We start from the raw sequence: 16,120 nt of genomic DNA on the forward strand, positions 1-16,120 counted from the left end.
CGAAAATGAAGTTTTGCAGGAAAAACTCAGCCAACAAAGTAATTAGTACCCAGCTAATGTAGAGAAAAACATCAGCTTGAAGACAAATACAAGCAATTTGCTGTTAGAGGATACAACGTACCTGAACATGGTCTGCACGTTGACTATGGTTTTAGCATCTGCCATGTAGTCTTCCTCTGCACTCATCGTGCTCTCCTTATCCACCACCACCAGGTTATCAGCGTAGATGATGCCACACTGCAGCAGGTTATCTAAACTATGACAGAAACCAGCACAAATGGACCATTCAGACCAGACTAAAACCCATTTTGGGTTGTGTTTGAGCAGTGAAATGTTTAAAGACCTACTTGTCAATGGTACCAGCCATGTAGTACACCATAGGGAAACAGCAGATGGCTTCAAGAAAATGATTATCAGGCCTGGAAATGGAGGGGAAGAGCAGTTTGAAAATGCTAATCCACTCACAGCTGCAGTTTTAAAGTTCTTAAAGGTTTGGCACTGGCAAACAACCTTATAAAAATGTATTCTCAGGGTAAAAGCTTGTGCAAAATGCAGATTTTGACACATCTCAGAGTTGCCATGGAAAATCTGAGGAAGATTCTACAATGTGACTGTACACTATTTTGCATTACTGAAAGGAAGAATATGTGGCACATAATGAACAACACTTTTGAAAGCGTTTAGCATTAGAGAGCAATATAATACATAAGGATTTCCATCTAATACATGACAGAGTGTGAACTGAGATTTGTTTTTTATGCAAATATGCCTGAAAGTATTTTTAAGTGGTAAAGTCGGGTTAAGCAATGCTTTCGAAGTCTAAAGTCATCACTATGAACAGTAACATGGGCTGAAAAACTGATGAGGCAGCTCGCTCACGGATTATCCAGCAGCAGCACAATGGGATTCAGCTCCTTCCGGGGTCGGTAATAGGCACGCAGCGGCACTATGAAGTTGTACAGGCCATTTCCCGCTGTCTCAGCAGAAACGATAATCAACTTGTTTTTGAAACCATATGCCTTGGCATCTTCAAAGCTATTGTGCCGACAACCCTGCAATCAAAAACAAGTAAATGTTTAGTGGACTGAAATTAATGATACATATATCAGCTCTAAATGTATGCCACACACATACACACACACACACACAAATGTTCTTAAATGCATCATAGAATGTTGCAATAAATACATAATGCATGGAATACATACAATGATTTTTTTCATGTAAAATTAAATGAAACAAATTGCCACAAAATGAAAAACCTCAGGAAATATGAATTGAAATACATGCTATAAAAAAATAAAATACAGTGGACAACATCATTATATCATTAAATTGAAAACATCATACATTCAGTAAATATAAGCATAATGAAAAGTGAGTTCAAATAAATATGGTGTGTGAAATGTATTTATGTAAAATGAAAAGTGACCTGAAAAATGACATGATACCCATTTCTTTGTACTTTTATGTATTTATTGCTAAAATGCATGACAAATTAATTAATTCAGACTGTTAAATCCCTCCACATAAATATACTAGCATTACATAAGTCAGTAAAAACTTCACAATTTATCTTTCATCAAACTATGCCACAGCAATGGATTAAGCTGAATCGCTTTCAGTATTTAAGGGTGAATTAAGAGTTATACACTCACCTTGTCAAGTCTTAGGCAGCAAAACGGCGCCTTTTGTTGCAAAAGGTGACAAAGTGTTGGGGAGCTTCCAATGTAAGGGGAGTTTGGAGGATAGCCTTTAATACACCTTGAAAAAGCAGAAGGATATAAAATGTAACAAGTATGAGTATTAATTAGCACATGATACAGCTCATGAACCCTTGACTGACATCAATCAGTCTACAAAGGCTTTATTTTTGAAAGCATTGCATGTAAACAATCAGTAGATGGCACTGTGAGAGCACTGAAGAATCAGCAGCTCAGTACAGCAGAGCAGGGATATTCACCAATTCACTCTGCTCACCAGAGAAAGCATTAGAAAATACAGGAGTCCTGCGGCGACTCAGTGCTGTTCTGTCAGAGATTTAGTCTTTATCAATAGTGTGTGTGTGCGTGTATGTGTGTGTGTGTGTGAGAGAGAGAGAATCAGTCCACGTCTCCTCCGGCGCTGACTGACATAAGCAAACGCTGTAATTATTCTGCAGCATGACCGCTAAAAGGCTGATAGCAACTAATACATTTAAGGTTCATCTGATCTTCCTGAAAGCTATAAAATGTAATTCAACAATCACACTAGAGAGAGCGCACAGTTAAGAAATAACTAGAAGTCATAGAGGCATAGGCGTAATTTGCGGGTGGGACGGGTGGGACATGCCCCCACCACTTTTTGCCAGGGTCGATATTGTCCCTACCACTTTTTGAAAGTAATTGAAAAATATATTGCGGAAGGTATGTATTAAAGGGAAAACAAGATCAACAAATCATTCTTCATAATCTAATTAGGGTGATAAAAAAACAAACAAAAAAACAACAACATTTGACTCCTTATGCCTATTGATGAAAAAAAACGGGTTGAATGTCAACTACTTTCGTTTCCATATAACTATAAACTACGATAAAAGTTCATCAGCACGCATTCATTAATAGCATGCTGTAGCGCAAAAAAAAAAACCTGCTCGTGCAACCAACTGAGAAAGTTAATCGCAAAAAAGAGCGACCAGTGGGAAGAATGAGTCTGGAGCCCTGAATTGCCCAGCTGCCTCTGTCAATGATCTAGCACCCCCTCAGCACCTGCGTTCAAAATTATCTGGCGTCGCCCCTGGTACATCGATGTATTTTTGAAAAGCAAAAATGAAGTTTGTCCAACTCTAAACCCAGTCCCCAAGTAAATTAGGTTGTTAAATAAAAAAACTAGCAAAACGAGTTGCGCGGTGTCCCCACCACTTTTCAAAGCAAAGTTACGCCACTGCATAGAGGTAACATAAAAAATGAAGTTTTATTCAGCAAGGATGCATTAAATTGATATCAGTAGAAGTGTCAGTAAAGACATTTATAACTTGATAACATTTCTATTTGACTTAAATGCTGTTCTTTGTCATTTTCTTTTCATCAAAGAATCCTGAAAAAATGTGTAAATTACATTAAGACGCACAATTCTTTTTAATACTGACAATAATAATTGTTTCTTAAGCAGCAAATCAGAATGATTTCTGAAGGATCATGTGACACTGAAGTCTGGAGTAATGACTGCTGAAAAGTCAGCATTGCCATCACAGGAATAAATTACATTTTAAATACATTCAAATTGAAAACAGTCATTTTAAATTGTAATAATATTTCTTTTTTTTCCTTAGTGAGGAGAAGAGACCTTTAACTTAAAAAAAATAAAATCATAGCGACCCCAAACTTTTGAACAGTAGTGTAAGTGTACAGGGTTTTCCTGGTGCTGTACTTGAATATTTCATTTATTATTTTATTGTCTCCTAGTTAAAAATGGGTTGCTTAGGAAAGTAGTAGCACAGCTATCCACATGAGACTTGATTTAAGGCTCATGTCTTTCACATTTGCTGGCTCTTTAAAAAGTCAAAGACAAACAATTCTATCACGCTTTCCCTGAGAAATCATATCGATTTTGTACTTTTAAAATGGTATTTACTCTAAGGCTGCTGCTCCTTCCTCATCCGATTGGTTGGTCTCCTCTTCTGAGGGGTCACTGAGAAGATCACAAGGCAGGATTGCAGAGGAATCAGCGATCTCCAGCACAGGGGCAATGCTGGGTCTACGACTCCCAGCTCCGTTCTCTGTGGGCAGGGCCAGTTTACTGCTGTCAGCCGGGGGATCTGGGTTCTGCAGGTCAATGGCCACAGTTCCTGTAATGCAAAACAAATGAGCTATGAGAGCTGAGGTTTTCCTCTTTGGGCAAGCTTTGGGAAAGTGTGGTGTGAGGAAATTGATGTGTCCACCGATGAAACGATCTAAAATCTGAAATGTCAATTGCTTTTGTGCTATTTTCAGTGCAATGAACGCGGCCAAAGAAATACTGACTTATGAACATCAGTTTTTGACGACTCAGAATTTAGGTCAATTCCAGTTAGTTTCCATCAGCACAATGAATCAAATGAAAAATATTGCGTAAATTACTAGGAAAATTAGCCTACGTACACAGTAGATGCGATAAATATTTAATTACAGCACAATATTTCTTAAACGCACTGAAGTTGACCTCAACCCTGATTTATTGCTTTTTATGAATGAAGACTGATTTGCACATTTCAAATCAGTGCTTTGCAACCAAAATCTTTAAGCACCGTGAGGTTTAATTTAAAAATGCTGAAGGGAAGAACATGTTCTGAATATTCTGCTGTTATGCAGACAATTGTTCCTTTGCAAAATGTTAAGAGCAGTTGTGAAACCAAGTCAGTGAAGAAACATAATGAACTAGTTCCATATATAAATAATTACAGTTGAGAGTAGGCCAGGGATATTTTACACATGCAAAAGCAGTTTTCAAGCCCAATCGAGGAAAAAAAAACTTCATTTTGTAGGTAAAAAGCTTGCAGGACAAAAGCCTTGAGCTTTTGAGTTCCACAAAATAACAGGAATGAACGGGAGAGAGAGGTTTCTGTAAATGTTAACATTTACACAGACATCCACTAATGATGTCTTATGATTTAACTGTGTCTCAAAACCACATGCTCAGACTTACCATATGAAGTAGACTGATCAACTTCAACAAAGGAAAAACAATGAAAGAAAGTATATTTTATCATGAGCATGACTTAAAACTTCTTTATTTTGATAAATTCACCCTGACAATGTTGTTTCTGAAAGTTACTCTCTCATACCACTAACTGGCATATGGCATCCATATGGAAACCAACCCTCGGGCTGCACTGATGTAAACAAATTAAAACTTGTGCTTCATTTGTTTAGGCTGTGTTATGTAACAATAACAACACCACTGATGTTTAAATCAGTCATTATTTTCGGATTTCCGCTTGGTGCAGCTTTCAAGAAACTCATTAGGCTGATGATTAAAAGTTTGAAGATTTCTGTTAGCTACATCACTTCATCAGGTAGACACTACTATCTGTTCCCTCACCCATGCTTGCGATGATGTTCTGCACCGGGAGACGAGAGGGGGCGTCATACACGCCGGTGGCCGACAGCCCTTTGCTGTGCTTCTCTTCCTGTTTGAAGATGAAGGCAGAGTTCTCCTCTTTAGTGATGTTGATGTAGTAGCAGGTGTCTGTGGCAGACATGATGTGGCGAGGGCCGGGGTTCAGAAGTATGCTCTTATTGTCTTCTCTCTTTGTGCCGATTAGGCAGACGCCATACCTAGGGAACAGATGATTTTGGTGTTTAAGAGAGAAAGGAATTGCAGTAGGGGATAGACAATAGTTTGTTCCATTGTTCAGTGCAAGTGCACGCAGACTGAATCCTGCTTTCTTGCGAATTACGAACAAAATGCAGATGCATGTACGATGGTACTTGGTACTTGACAAGAAGATGTGTACTTAATAGATTACGCTAACATTAGGCTGCGTTTAGCATTACGCTGAAATTGGTTCACTCTCCAGCAATGAAACTAAGTAAGTAAATAATTAAATTAGCACGATAATACTGTGTATCGTCGATCTCACAGGCTGACGATAGGACGATATGACTATGGAGCATACCCAACACTAGATTGCAGTGCTAACTGATCTTTATTTGGGAGGATCTACACCCTGATGCTACTTTGAGGATCTTGAATACATTATATTTTATTGTCATTCAGTAGAGTACAAGTACAGAGCCAGTGAAATGCATATAGTAATATATCACGTGAATTAAAACATGATGCAAATGAATTACACATGGCAATAAATAAACCATTATAATGCAAATGAGATTAAGTCATAACAGGCTGAGCAAAGTGGCCAATAGAGTGTGAATTACCTGATATATACACTACTGTTTAAAAGTATAGGGGTCTATAATTTAAAAAAAAAAATTTTTAAGACATAAAGGGCCAGATTTACTAAACAGGGCAAATTAGCATTAAAGCGCAATTCTATAACAGTGCCGATGGGATTGGAAAATTCTGTGGGTGATTTACTGACAAGGAGCACATTAAAGAACACAGACACAACATCATCATTTCCATAATGACCAGCGCAATCTACCAAGAGCAGCGCAAATTACCACCTGCTTTAAGACATGCTTTTTTTGGGCGTTAAATAATGGCACAAATACCAGTGAACTGACCAGCGCAAATCTTATCGTGTTGCGTGATTCATTTAAATCTCCTCCCATAAATTTACAGAGTTTAAAAAACTCCTACAAATGCATATTCAATAAGGTGAGTCGCAAAAATAACTGTCCACATCTTTTCAGAACTAATTTCCCACTGCGTGTCTTTAGTAAATTCTGACCGTTTTTTAACGCCAAATGAGGGTTTGCGCTGGCGCAAGCTGATAGTAAATATGCCCCAAATAGTTCTATTAAGCAAGGATGTATTAAATTAATCAAAAGCGACAGTAAAGACTTTTATATTGTAACAAAAGATTTCTATTTCCACTAAATGCTGTTCTTTTAAACTTTCTATTCATCACGAATTCTGGGGAAAAAAGTATCATTAAACAAAACAACTGTTTTCAACATGGAATGTTTCCTGAGCATTATGATTTCACAAGAAGGATCAAGTCACACTGAAGACTGAGGTAATGGCTGCTGAAAAGTCAGCTTTGCATCACAGGAATAAATTACATTTCAAAATACATTAAAATAGAAAATATTTTACAATATTACAGTTTTTACTATATTTTTTTATCAAATAAATGCAGCCTTGGTCAGCATAAGAGACTTAAAAAACATTAAAAAAAAATCTTACCCACCCCAAACTTTTGAACAGTACTGTATATAGGGAATGTGTAAAATGAAAACAGCAGTGTGCAAAGTGGCAACTGTATTATGTAATTTAAAAAAAAAATCAAGAAAATGTACAAAATACCAGCATGCTCAGTCAGCTGACAGCTGGGTATTTGTTTTAGGAGGGTTCATAAATAAATCCCTTCACATGTGTATATAGGGAATGTGTAAAATGAAAACAGCAGTGTGCAAAGTGGCAACTGTATTATGTAATTTTAAAAAAAATCAAGAAAATGTACAAAATACCAGCATGCTCAGTCAGCTGACAGCTGGGTATTTGTTTTAGGAGGGTTCATAAATAAATCCCTTCACATGCATCCCGATAGTAAATTGTGCAGCTCAAAGTGTTCCACAATCACTCACTTTTTATGTGCATGGAAGGAGGCATAAGTAAAACTCTTCCCGTCATATTCGCCAAAGAACTTGCTGTCTATCAGACGAATGTGGTAAACTTCATTCCCAGAGCAACGGCCATATGTCCTCTGCCACTGTTCTGGAGACATCTGTCCCTCCCTGAAACCCCAAGCAGACAGGTCAAACACAAGCACAAAGATCACACTCCAAACCTTGTTTCAGCAAATGTGATATTGCTGTTATTGTGGGAATATTTGAGAGAGTTTTCTTTATACAAAAAAATCTCAGCAAATTCAAGTGAATGCATGGTCAGTCTTCCTCTGGGAAATGATCACAGGAAGTTTAATGGCATTGACCGGCTCTCCTCACAAATCTACCCTGAGTAATTATTTGTGACACTATTAATTGTTAGGGATCACAGAATTGGAACGGTTACGTGAGGTGCCATTATTCATTATTAAATCCTTCAATAAAATAAACAGCATTTGAGAAAACACTTCTCTTTGATCAGTGTCAGGGAAAAAAGGAAGACATCAGTACTCACTGTCCACGAGACGTGTGCACCAGGAGTGTGACCAGTGTAGAAGTGGCTGGGCACACACAGTTGAGGGCCAGCATGGCATACTTGAACTCCTCCTCACACACCACATGATCTAACAAACAAAACATACCGGCACATCATTTGTGTAAGAATTTATAATGTAATGTAATGTAATATAATCATGCACTGCTTGTTATGACTTTGGCCAAATATTAATTTCATACTTATCAAATCACCCTGGATCACAACAGTAAATGAACAAATATTAAATATTGATGTTCCCTTAAAAAGAAATGAATTTCAATGAAATAGCTCTCAAATGATAAAGCACCAGGCACAGATGAACTCCCTGCTGAATTCTATAAACACTTCTACGACACCGGTCATTCTTGTGAAATTTGGAGACACTATGAAACTAAAAACACCTCAGTTTCACCACACAAGTGAACTGCCCTAATCTCAGTACTTAAAAAAACTAACATAAATCCAACTTTACCACTCCAGATCACTAATCAACATAATGTCATCTTCATCAGAACAGCTTTAACACCCAGAGTTGATTCGGTCATCTTGTTCATTCAGATCAAATTGGTTTCATTACAAGCACACACTTTTTAAATTAAAGCTGGAATACACTACATAACTTTTAAAAACTGAACAGATCTTAAAATACTGGGCATCATACATTTACCGACTTGGTCATCATACACTGACTGAGAAGGATCACACACTACCAGACTTTAAAGTCAAAAATCACGCAGAGTTTGCATATTTTGCTTGGAGACACGTGACAAATGAAAACAACACATGTTCTAAAATCGACTTAAAATATCAAACATGTCTGATATTCTCCAACTGGATGGAATCAGAATCTCAAGCTAAAAAAATCAGAGTGTGACCATCATACACTACGTGATTTTCTATGAAATCAGTCAACTCAAAACTACATTTATATATAGTGTCTACGTAGCTTTTATTAATTTTTTCATTAAATTTTATTATTTAATGAAAAAATTATTTAAAGTGGAAAAAAAAGGTTGCCTTGGGAATTAGCTGAAATACAAAGTTTTTATTTCAGTTAATGCTTACAATATTTTATTTCAAGTAATGTAAATGTTTTAGTTCATTTTAGTTAACCTCGATATATTTACAGTATGTGTATGTGTAAACCCTTTCACTTTAAATGCAATGATATAATACTGCTTTTACAGAACCCAACAAGATCATTTGATAGCATATTCAACATTTAACAAATAATAGTTGAAAGATCTTAATATCACAACCATTTTTCACAATAAAACCACACAATCACACTGTACTGTTAAGTACTGTTGTACTGTCAAGGCTACTGCTATATTGCCATGGATGACTCTTATCTGAACATGTGGATCAAGAATATAATTCTGTGCTACACACAAAAACGAGAAACTAAACAAGAATCTTGCATTAAAAGTTTTAATATGCCAGTGAGTTAAAGCTGTTTATTTTAAATCTCTCTCTTCATTATTTACCTTTCTCAAGGTGTTTGAATTACGACATGCTTTTAGAGCACTGCACACGCAAAGGGGCATATTATTCCCTCTTAATACTTCACTTCATCTGCTAAATGAACACATGTAAATGCAAATGCAGTGACCCAAGAGGTGGAGGCCATGCTAGACATACAAAATGGCTGCTCATAACCATGAAACATTTCAAAGATGATGTATAACTTGGGAGACAGAGGGTGTAGAATCCAGATGGATCTATATTTATTATTCATACAACTACAGAAAACACACACAAACACACACACACACACACAACATCAACAACAACCATATATAGTACATACAATAAGCTATAAGCTGCTAACATATTGCCCTTACAATAAGACCATGTCTAATTGTCAGGAAAGATTTCACATTTCACACTTTTAATGTTGTATTTTATGTTTATATATCAAAAGGCATTTAAAATGTTAGATTTTTTGTTGACTTGCTGTTGTATTAAAAGTAATGGACTATATAAATTACATAAATTTTGGTCAAAAGACCAAAAATTATGACTATGTAAATAAACACTACCCCATGCTTGTGAGGAGGACAGATGAATTTTATGAAGGACAGATGAATATTTACTGATTGCATATAAAATGAGTCAACCTGAAGAATAAGGGGAAAAAACTAACCTGCAAATTTGACATGGAATTTGTTCTCAGGTTTGAGGATCTGGACATATAGAGGACAGTTTGGAGCAAAGTCCTTCACAGCCCACGCTCGCAGAATGGTTTGATGATCCTGTAAGATCAGACATCATTCTTACAATATGATATGCACACTTCATTTTGCCATTAAATACAGTTTTAGTGAGAAAATCAAAAAACAACAACAACAAAAGGTTAAAAAAACAACAACAACAAAAAATTGATAGTCATTCTGAAATAGATGCAATAAGTATCAATAATAACTTTTAGAGCTGCAACTAACAACTACTTTGACAATCAGATTATCTTTTGATTATTTCTTTGATTAACTGGTTAAACAAAACCATTTGAAATGGTTAGGCCTACAATATAAAGTGATAAAACACAGTCATCATAGTTTAAAAGATGAAAACAAAATAATCATATTATAAACAAGAATAATATTACAATATACGTTTCAAATTTCCCATTAGCTTTAAGTTACTGTTCATTTAAAAATATAATTACTTAAATTCCATACTAGAGTTTCTATTATGGTTAATAAAGTAAATTTGATGTGTAACAGTAAAAAATTTTTGATCAAAATAATTACGTTTCTTGTTTTTGCTGCACTCCATTTGATTTATTTAAAAAAGTTCCTGTGCTTGGGAAAACGTGCGTTGTATATTCATCCGCTGCAGCTCACAGTTTAAAAATGTGTGCTTTTTTAATAGAAATTAGGTTTATTTTTATTAATTTGAAGTGGTTTCACTGATAAAAATTCTCTATACACAACTCAAAGACCCGACTAATCGATAATGAGATAGGATTTACGATTATTTTCCTTCTCAGTTATTTACAGAGTTGTTTTTGCAGCCCTAATAACTTTTACTTTTGGCAAGGAGCTATATTTACAGCTGCGGTGCGGTCCACTTCATTTCTGCTGCTGAGGATGAAGCACGCCTCTGCATCGTCCATCCTGCAGGACATAGAACATCATTACACAGCAGTGTCACTCAGATGTAAAGTGAATTCCTCCTGAAGGCCTGCACGTGTGTATGCATTAATGTGCTGATAGGTAATTATTGCCATGCTTCTCACAGTCAGTACTGAGGGTCAATTTCACGGTATACTAGCCTCACGTCCAGCAAAACACTATAGATTTAAGATGTTTCTTCTCATTGAAAAAGCTGCCATTAATATTCAGATGGTTTTCAGTCACACTCTTAATGCTTTCTGGATATGTTCCAGGTTCCTGTTAAACTCTGTCAACAGCATCTGTGACATGCTGTCAATTACCACAGTAAATCATTTTGACTCTTCCCTCAGTTTGTAAAAACAAGCAAAAATTGAGTGTAATGCTTTTACAATGGAAGCTTTTGGTGTAATAGGATAAATGTCACAAAATATACACTGCATCTTCAAACCCCCCCCCCCCCCCCCCCCCCCCCCCCCCAAAAAAAAACAGCCACATAACACTGGTAAACCCAGCAACACAAACATTATCTATTCTTTCTGTGACTGTAAACAGACATGACCACTTACATTCGCAAATCCACATTATGGAATAACTGTCTCTAAATCGAACAGTCTCTAAATCTCTAAAGTCATTAAAAATGCAAAAGCACACATTCACGTAGAGTGCAAATATAACAGCTTATTTGTGCATTAAATTACAGATAAAAAATGACCTGCATTGTACAGTATTGTGAGTGTACTAAAATATGTATTTGTGCAGTTGTATGTGTGAACTGCAGCATTTGTGAGAACATACTGAGAGTGATACTGCTAAAAATGTCAATAATTTCTCTGGAGATGCAGGGAAATTATATAATGACCTTTTTTTACCAGCTGATGTAGTTACAGTGTCTAGCAGCAGGGGCAAACTGAATCATACTAACCAGCTAAACAACAACTTCTTGGTGACAGGTGACCTGTACTGAAATGACACAATTCATAACAGAAGTGCTTAAAAAATATGAGCTGCAGTGCACAATTCTGCATTTAAACCCTGAAAAATGCCTGGTCGCATAGATTTCCAACGGCACTGAATTACTGCAAATAACAAATCAACATCATGTCACAGATGCTTTCGATAGAGCCTGTTTTAAACCAAGATATAACTACTGGCAAAAAGTAAGGTAACATTATTTTCTCAGTATTAACTAGTTGCTTTTTAGCATGCATATTACTAGCATATTGGCTGCCTATAAACTACATATTAATGCCTTATTCTGTAAGACCATATTTCAGATCCCTTAATCCTACCCCATACCTAAACTTAACAACTACCTTACTAACTATTAATAAGCAGCAAATTAAGAGTTTGTTCAGGGAAAACTCTTAACAGTGAATATGTGTTCCCCATTCTAAAGTGTTACCAAAAGTAAAGTGCTCACAACATGCATAATTCATCCAGTAATATGCAGCAGCAATGAACACATCTTAATAATTAGAAAATGACTTTTTTCCACATAGAGACTTTTAACAACAAAGTCATTTAAATTCCAGCTTTCCCATTACAATACACAGATTACACGTCTGGCCAGGAAACCGACTGAGTTTTATGAGAAATCCATGCACTAGAATATGAAGTGGGCATATTGAGACACATTCGCTGCATTTATAATGAAGGAATATAGTAGGATTTTAAGTGCAGTTACATTGCAGGAAGAAGCAGATATATTATCCTTACATTTCAGGGCTGCTTTAATAAGGAACAGATGGGCTTGAGACTGGTGTCAGGTTTGGCTCTGGCAGTGGAGCTTGCAGGTTGACTCTTCAAATTTCCTTTCAGACTAATTTAGTTCTTTTTTTTGGGAGCCTGTCCAAAGCTTCCATTTGGAAACATTTCATCAGTAAGCCTATGCAAGTTTAAATGATAGAAATGCCACATTCATGTACTTGTACACTGTGAAAAAGTGACTTGTGACTGAAGTTTACTAACAGCTCTTTCACTCTCAGAATCTAAAAAGCCAGAAACACACGTTGTCTTTCACAGAGAATAATTAGATTATGCTAATTTAATTAGCTAAACTGCTTAGCCTGCCATTAAGCCAAACCTTAACGGTGAAGAAATGCTGTGCACTTTATAGTGAGCCATAAATCGTCCAACACATTTGCTGCTTTAAGTACCATTCTTGCAAGTTGTACTATTGATGTCTACACTTCATAGACATTGAAGTCACCTTACTCAATATAAAAGCAGTTCAGTTATAAAGAACTGCACTCCATATCTTCTGCCCTTAAATGTTTTTTGGTGAATGTACTGTAACTCTTAATACACTGTTTAATGCACAAGAGCTCTCGCTGACAGGCTACATGGAAAATGGAAATCTCTACATGACAATATTAATCTCATTCTGAGGTCAATTCTCAAATGTTCTCAGTAATCTAGAGATAGTATAAATGTATTTAAAAAGGACTTGATGAAATCACTTGCAGTAACAGATAAGTTTGCTGATCCATTGGACTGATGTCTGTATCAGTCTAATGGCTCTCTCATAGACTCAAACATGGAGTCATTCAGTGAAAATCTAACTGTAGGTCCATTTTTGAAGGTGAATTTAGTGGCAGGCAAGTGAGATAAGGCATAACCAAAAGAAAAAATAAACCTTTAACTAGTGGTTTATATATAAGTAAAATCCAGTTGTTTTTTTAGTGTGAAAGAGGAAATAGTTTGACATCCATTTTCTCAATAATAACAATAATAATAGTGCAACTTCATATTCAAAGATACAAATAATTTTTTGCATTTAAATCCACATGGTTTAAAAATCTGTGTTGGCATGTCAATGGACATGACACGTCTATAAAGGTCTATCCAAAATTGTAGTTGTTTCATTTCTTAGTTCATTCATTTTCCTACTTTAATCATGCTCAGAATGCATCTACATATAATAAAGGGACCTCTTAGACAAAAACCAAAATTTGAAAACTTACTTGGCTCTCATCAGGTCTTGATCCTTCAACGCAGAGCCTTGGAGGTAGATGACCCGTTGAGACCACAACGGGATCTGCAGTATACGCCGCACCTGGATGTCCATCTCAGAGGGACAGAGTATCACCACATAATAATCCTACAAGACATTAGAGAATGAATGATACTACCATCACATACTGAGCTAGATTCTAATACAGATACTAATACTGGAAAACACAGAGCAAATATAAACACTTGCATATATGGGATTATGTATGTACCTGTAGTCTCGGGTGGGCATAGAACTCGTTGAGGAAATCCATGAGCAGGTCTATTTTGAGTGAAGTGACGCAGAGAACCACATGTTTCTCTGTCTGAGCACGATGTCTGCTGTAGTTTCCACCTGACTTCTGCCTCTCCATCCAAAGATACGCCAACTCTTCAAACTGGTGTCGAAATGAGAGACAGAAAGTAAGTACTGTGTAAATGGAGTATATTATTAACCATTCCACTTATTTCTGCTTTAATCATCTAAAAAATGCCAAACAAAATGCAAAAAGTGCTCAGTGAGGCTGGCTCTCCCTTCATTATGCTGTGTAAATTTAATCATGGCAGGGCATTAAAGGAATAGTTCACACAAAAATGAAAATTTGCTGAATAGTAACTCACCCTCAGACCATTTAAGATGTAGATGAGTTTGTTTCTCCATCAGACCGTGAGAAATTTAGCATCACACTACTTGCTCACCAATGGATCCTCTGCAGTGAATGGGTGCCGTCAGAATGAGAGCCCAAACATTAATAAAAGCATCAAAATAATCCACGCGACACCAGTCCAGCAATTAACATCTTGTGAAGTGAAAAGTTGCATGGTTTTAAGAAACAAGTCCATCATTAAGATGTTTTAAATTTGAACGGTCTTTTCTGACTTTTTTCACTTGTAAATTGTACTTGATCTGTGCATATTTCTCTCCTGATTCAAGTAAGATGACTTTCACTAGAGAAAACAATACTATGGATAAAGGACTTGTATTTTGGACAGAAGCAATGGTTCAAGGTTTAAAACATCTTAATGGATTTCTTCATTACAAACATGCAGCATTTCACTTTACAAGATGTTAAAGGGGTCATATGATGTTGCTAAAAAGAACATTATTTTGTGTATTTGGTGTAATGCAATGTGTTTATGCGGTTTAAGGTAAAAAAAAACACATTATTTTCCACATAATGTACATTATTGTTTCTCCTCTATGCCCCGCCTTTCTGAAACGTGTCGATTTTTTACAAAGCTCATCGGTTTGAAAAGCGAGGTGTGCTCTGATTGGCCAGCTATCCAGTGCGTTGTGATTGGCTGACTACCTCAAGCGTGTGACAGAAATGTTACGCCCCTTACCATACTGTGTTTCCATCATACAGTCTATGGTTTCCATGTGTCCCGGCGCGACAAAACCCATTACAAATGAGGCATTTGTTGCATCCAGTGGGGACATAATTACTGACTGTAATGACTTATACTGTGTTTTTACGCTTTGCGTTGCGTATTGCGCCGCGTAAACATAAAACAATGTCTGCATTTGTGATCGGAGAAATCACAAACAATAAGCGCTACTCTACACTGCTCAAACTCGCGTTTGAATCATCATTGGCAAATTCTTTAAATATAAAAAACATACTTACAGGCTGCGAGTCAGAATCGCCAGACTGTCCTTGCAAAGTTGGAACTGCCCCACTTTATAGAAACATTATGTCCTCTTTTGGAAGGCCAAATAAAGTAGTTTCGCTTTCACAACGAAACATACAGCGGCTTGAGTGAGCGGCGCCCGGCGGATTCGACAAAGGAGGCTTGCGGGAACCACATGTGACGACCCCGGGCTGGACTCCGCTTCGTCCACGGTGAAAGCCGATCCGGCAATCCACAGCGCAAAGTTGATGTATTTCCTCAGTGACAAGCACGGATCAGCTCTAGGCATGACAAAGCGGATATCGTCCTCTTTTGGAAGGCCAAACACAGTAGTTTCGCTTTCACAACGAAACACACAGCATATCCACAACATGGTGGCGGCAGCAACAATACTAGTTTGGGGGAAGTCGTGGCCTAATGGTTAGAGAGTCGGTCTCATAACCCAAAGGTTGTGGGTTCGAGTCTCGTACCGGCAGGGATTGTAGGTGGGGGGAGTGAATGTACAGCACTCTCTCCCACCTTCAATACCACGACTGAGGTGCCCTTGAGCAAGGCACCGAACCCTCAACTGCTCCCCGGGCGCCGCAGCA

General features: G+C 37.0%; 1 protein-coding gene across 1 annotated transcript in view; it reads right to left on the bottom strand.

Moving 5' to 3' along the window:
- The window catches only part of LOC107552607 (potassium channel subfamily T member 1-like), a 55,066-nt gene that overhangs the window by 17,283 nt on the left and 21,663 nt on the right, over nucleotides 1–16,120 (bottom strand). Inside the window, exons 11-23 of the mRNA XM_016234528.1 lie at nucleotides 14,132–14,296; nucleotides 13,871–14,007; nucleotides 10,844–10,907; nucleotides 9,935–10,043; nucleotides 7,768–7,876; nucleotides 7,233–7,382; nucleotides 5,059–5,294; nucleotides 4,663–4,683; nucleotides 3,613–3,826; nucleotides 1,659–1,764; nucleotides 880–1,052; nucleotides 348–419; nucleotides 122–256 (exon numbers count right to left, since the gene is read on the bottom strand). Coding sequence (XP_016090014.1) covers nucleotides 122–256; nucleotides 348–419; nucleotides 880–1,052; nucleotides 1,659–1,764; nucleotides 3,613–3,826; nucleotides 4,663–4,683; nucleotides 5,059–5,294; nucleotides 7,233–7,382; nucleotides 7,768–7,876; nucleotides 9,935–10,043; nucleotides 10,844–10,907; nucleotides 13,871–14,007; nucleotides 14,132–14,296 — 1,691 coding nt within the window. The remainder of the gene's footprint in view (nucleotides 1–121; nucleotides 257–347; nucleotides 420–879; nucleotides 1,053–1,658; nucleotides 1,765–3,612; nucleotides 3,827–4,662; nucleotides 4,684–5,058; nucleotides 5,295–7,232; nucleotides 7,383–7,767; nucleotides 7,877–9,934; nucleotides 10,044–10,843; nucleotides 10,908–13,870; nucleotides 14,008–14,131; nucleotides 14,297–16,120) is intronic.

The sequence above is a fragment of the Sinocyclocheilus grahami genome, unplaced genomic scaffold, assembly GCF_001515645.1.
Source record: "Sinocyclocheilus grahami isolate Dianchi unplaced genomic scaffold, SAMN03320097.WGS_v1.1 scaffold454.1, whole genome shotgun sequence".
Taxonomy (NCBI): domain Eukaryota; kingdom Metazoa; phylum Chordata; class Actinopteri; order Cypriniformes; family Cyprinidae; genus Sinocyclocheilus; species Sinocyclocheilus grahami.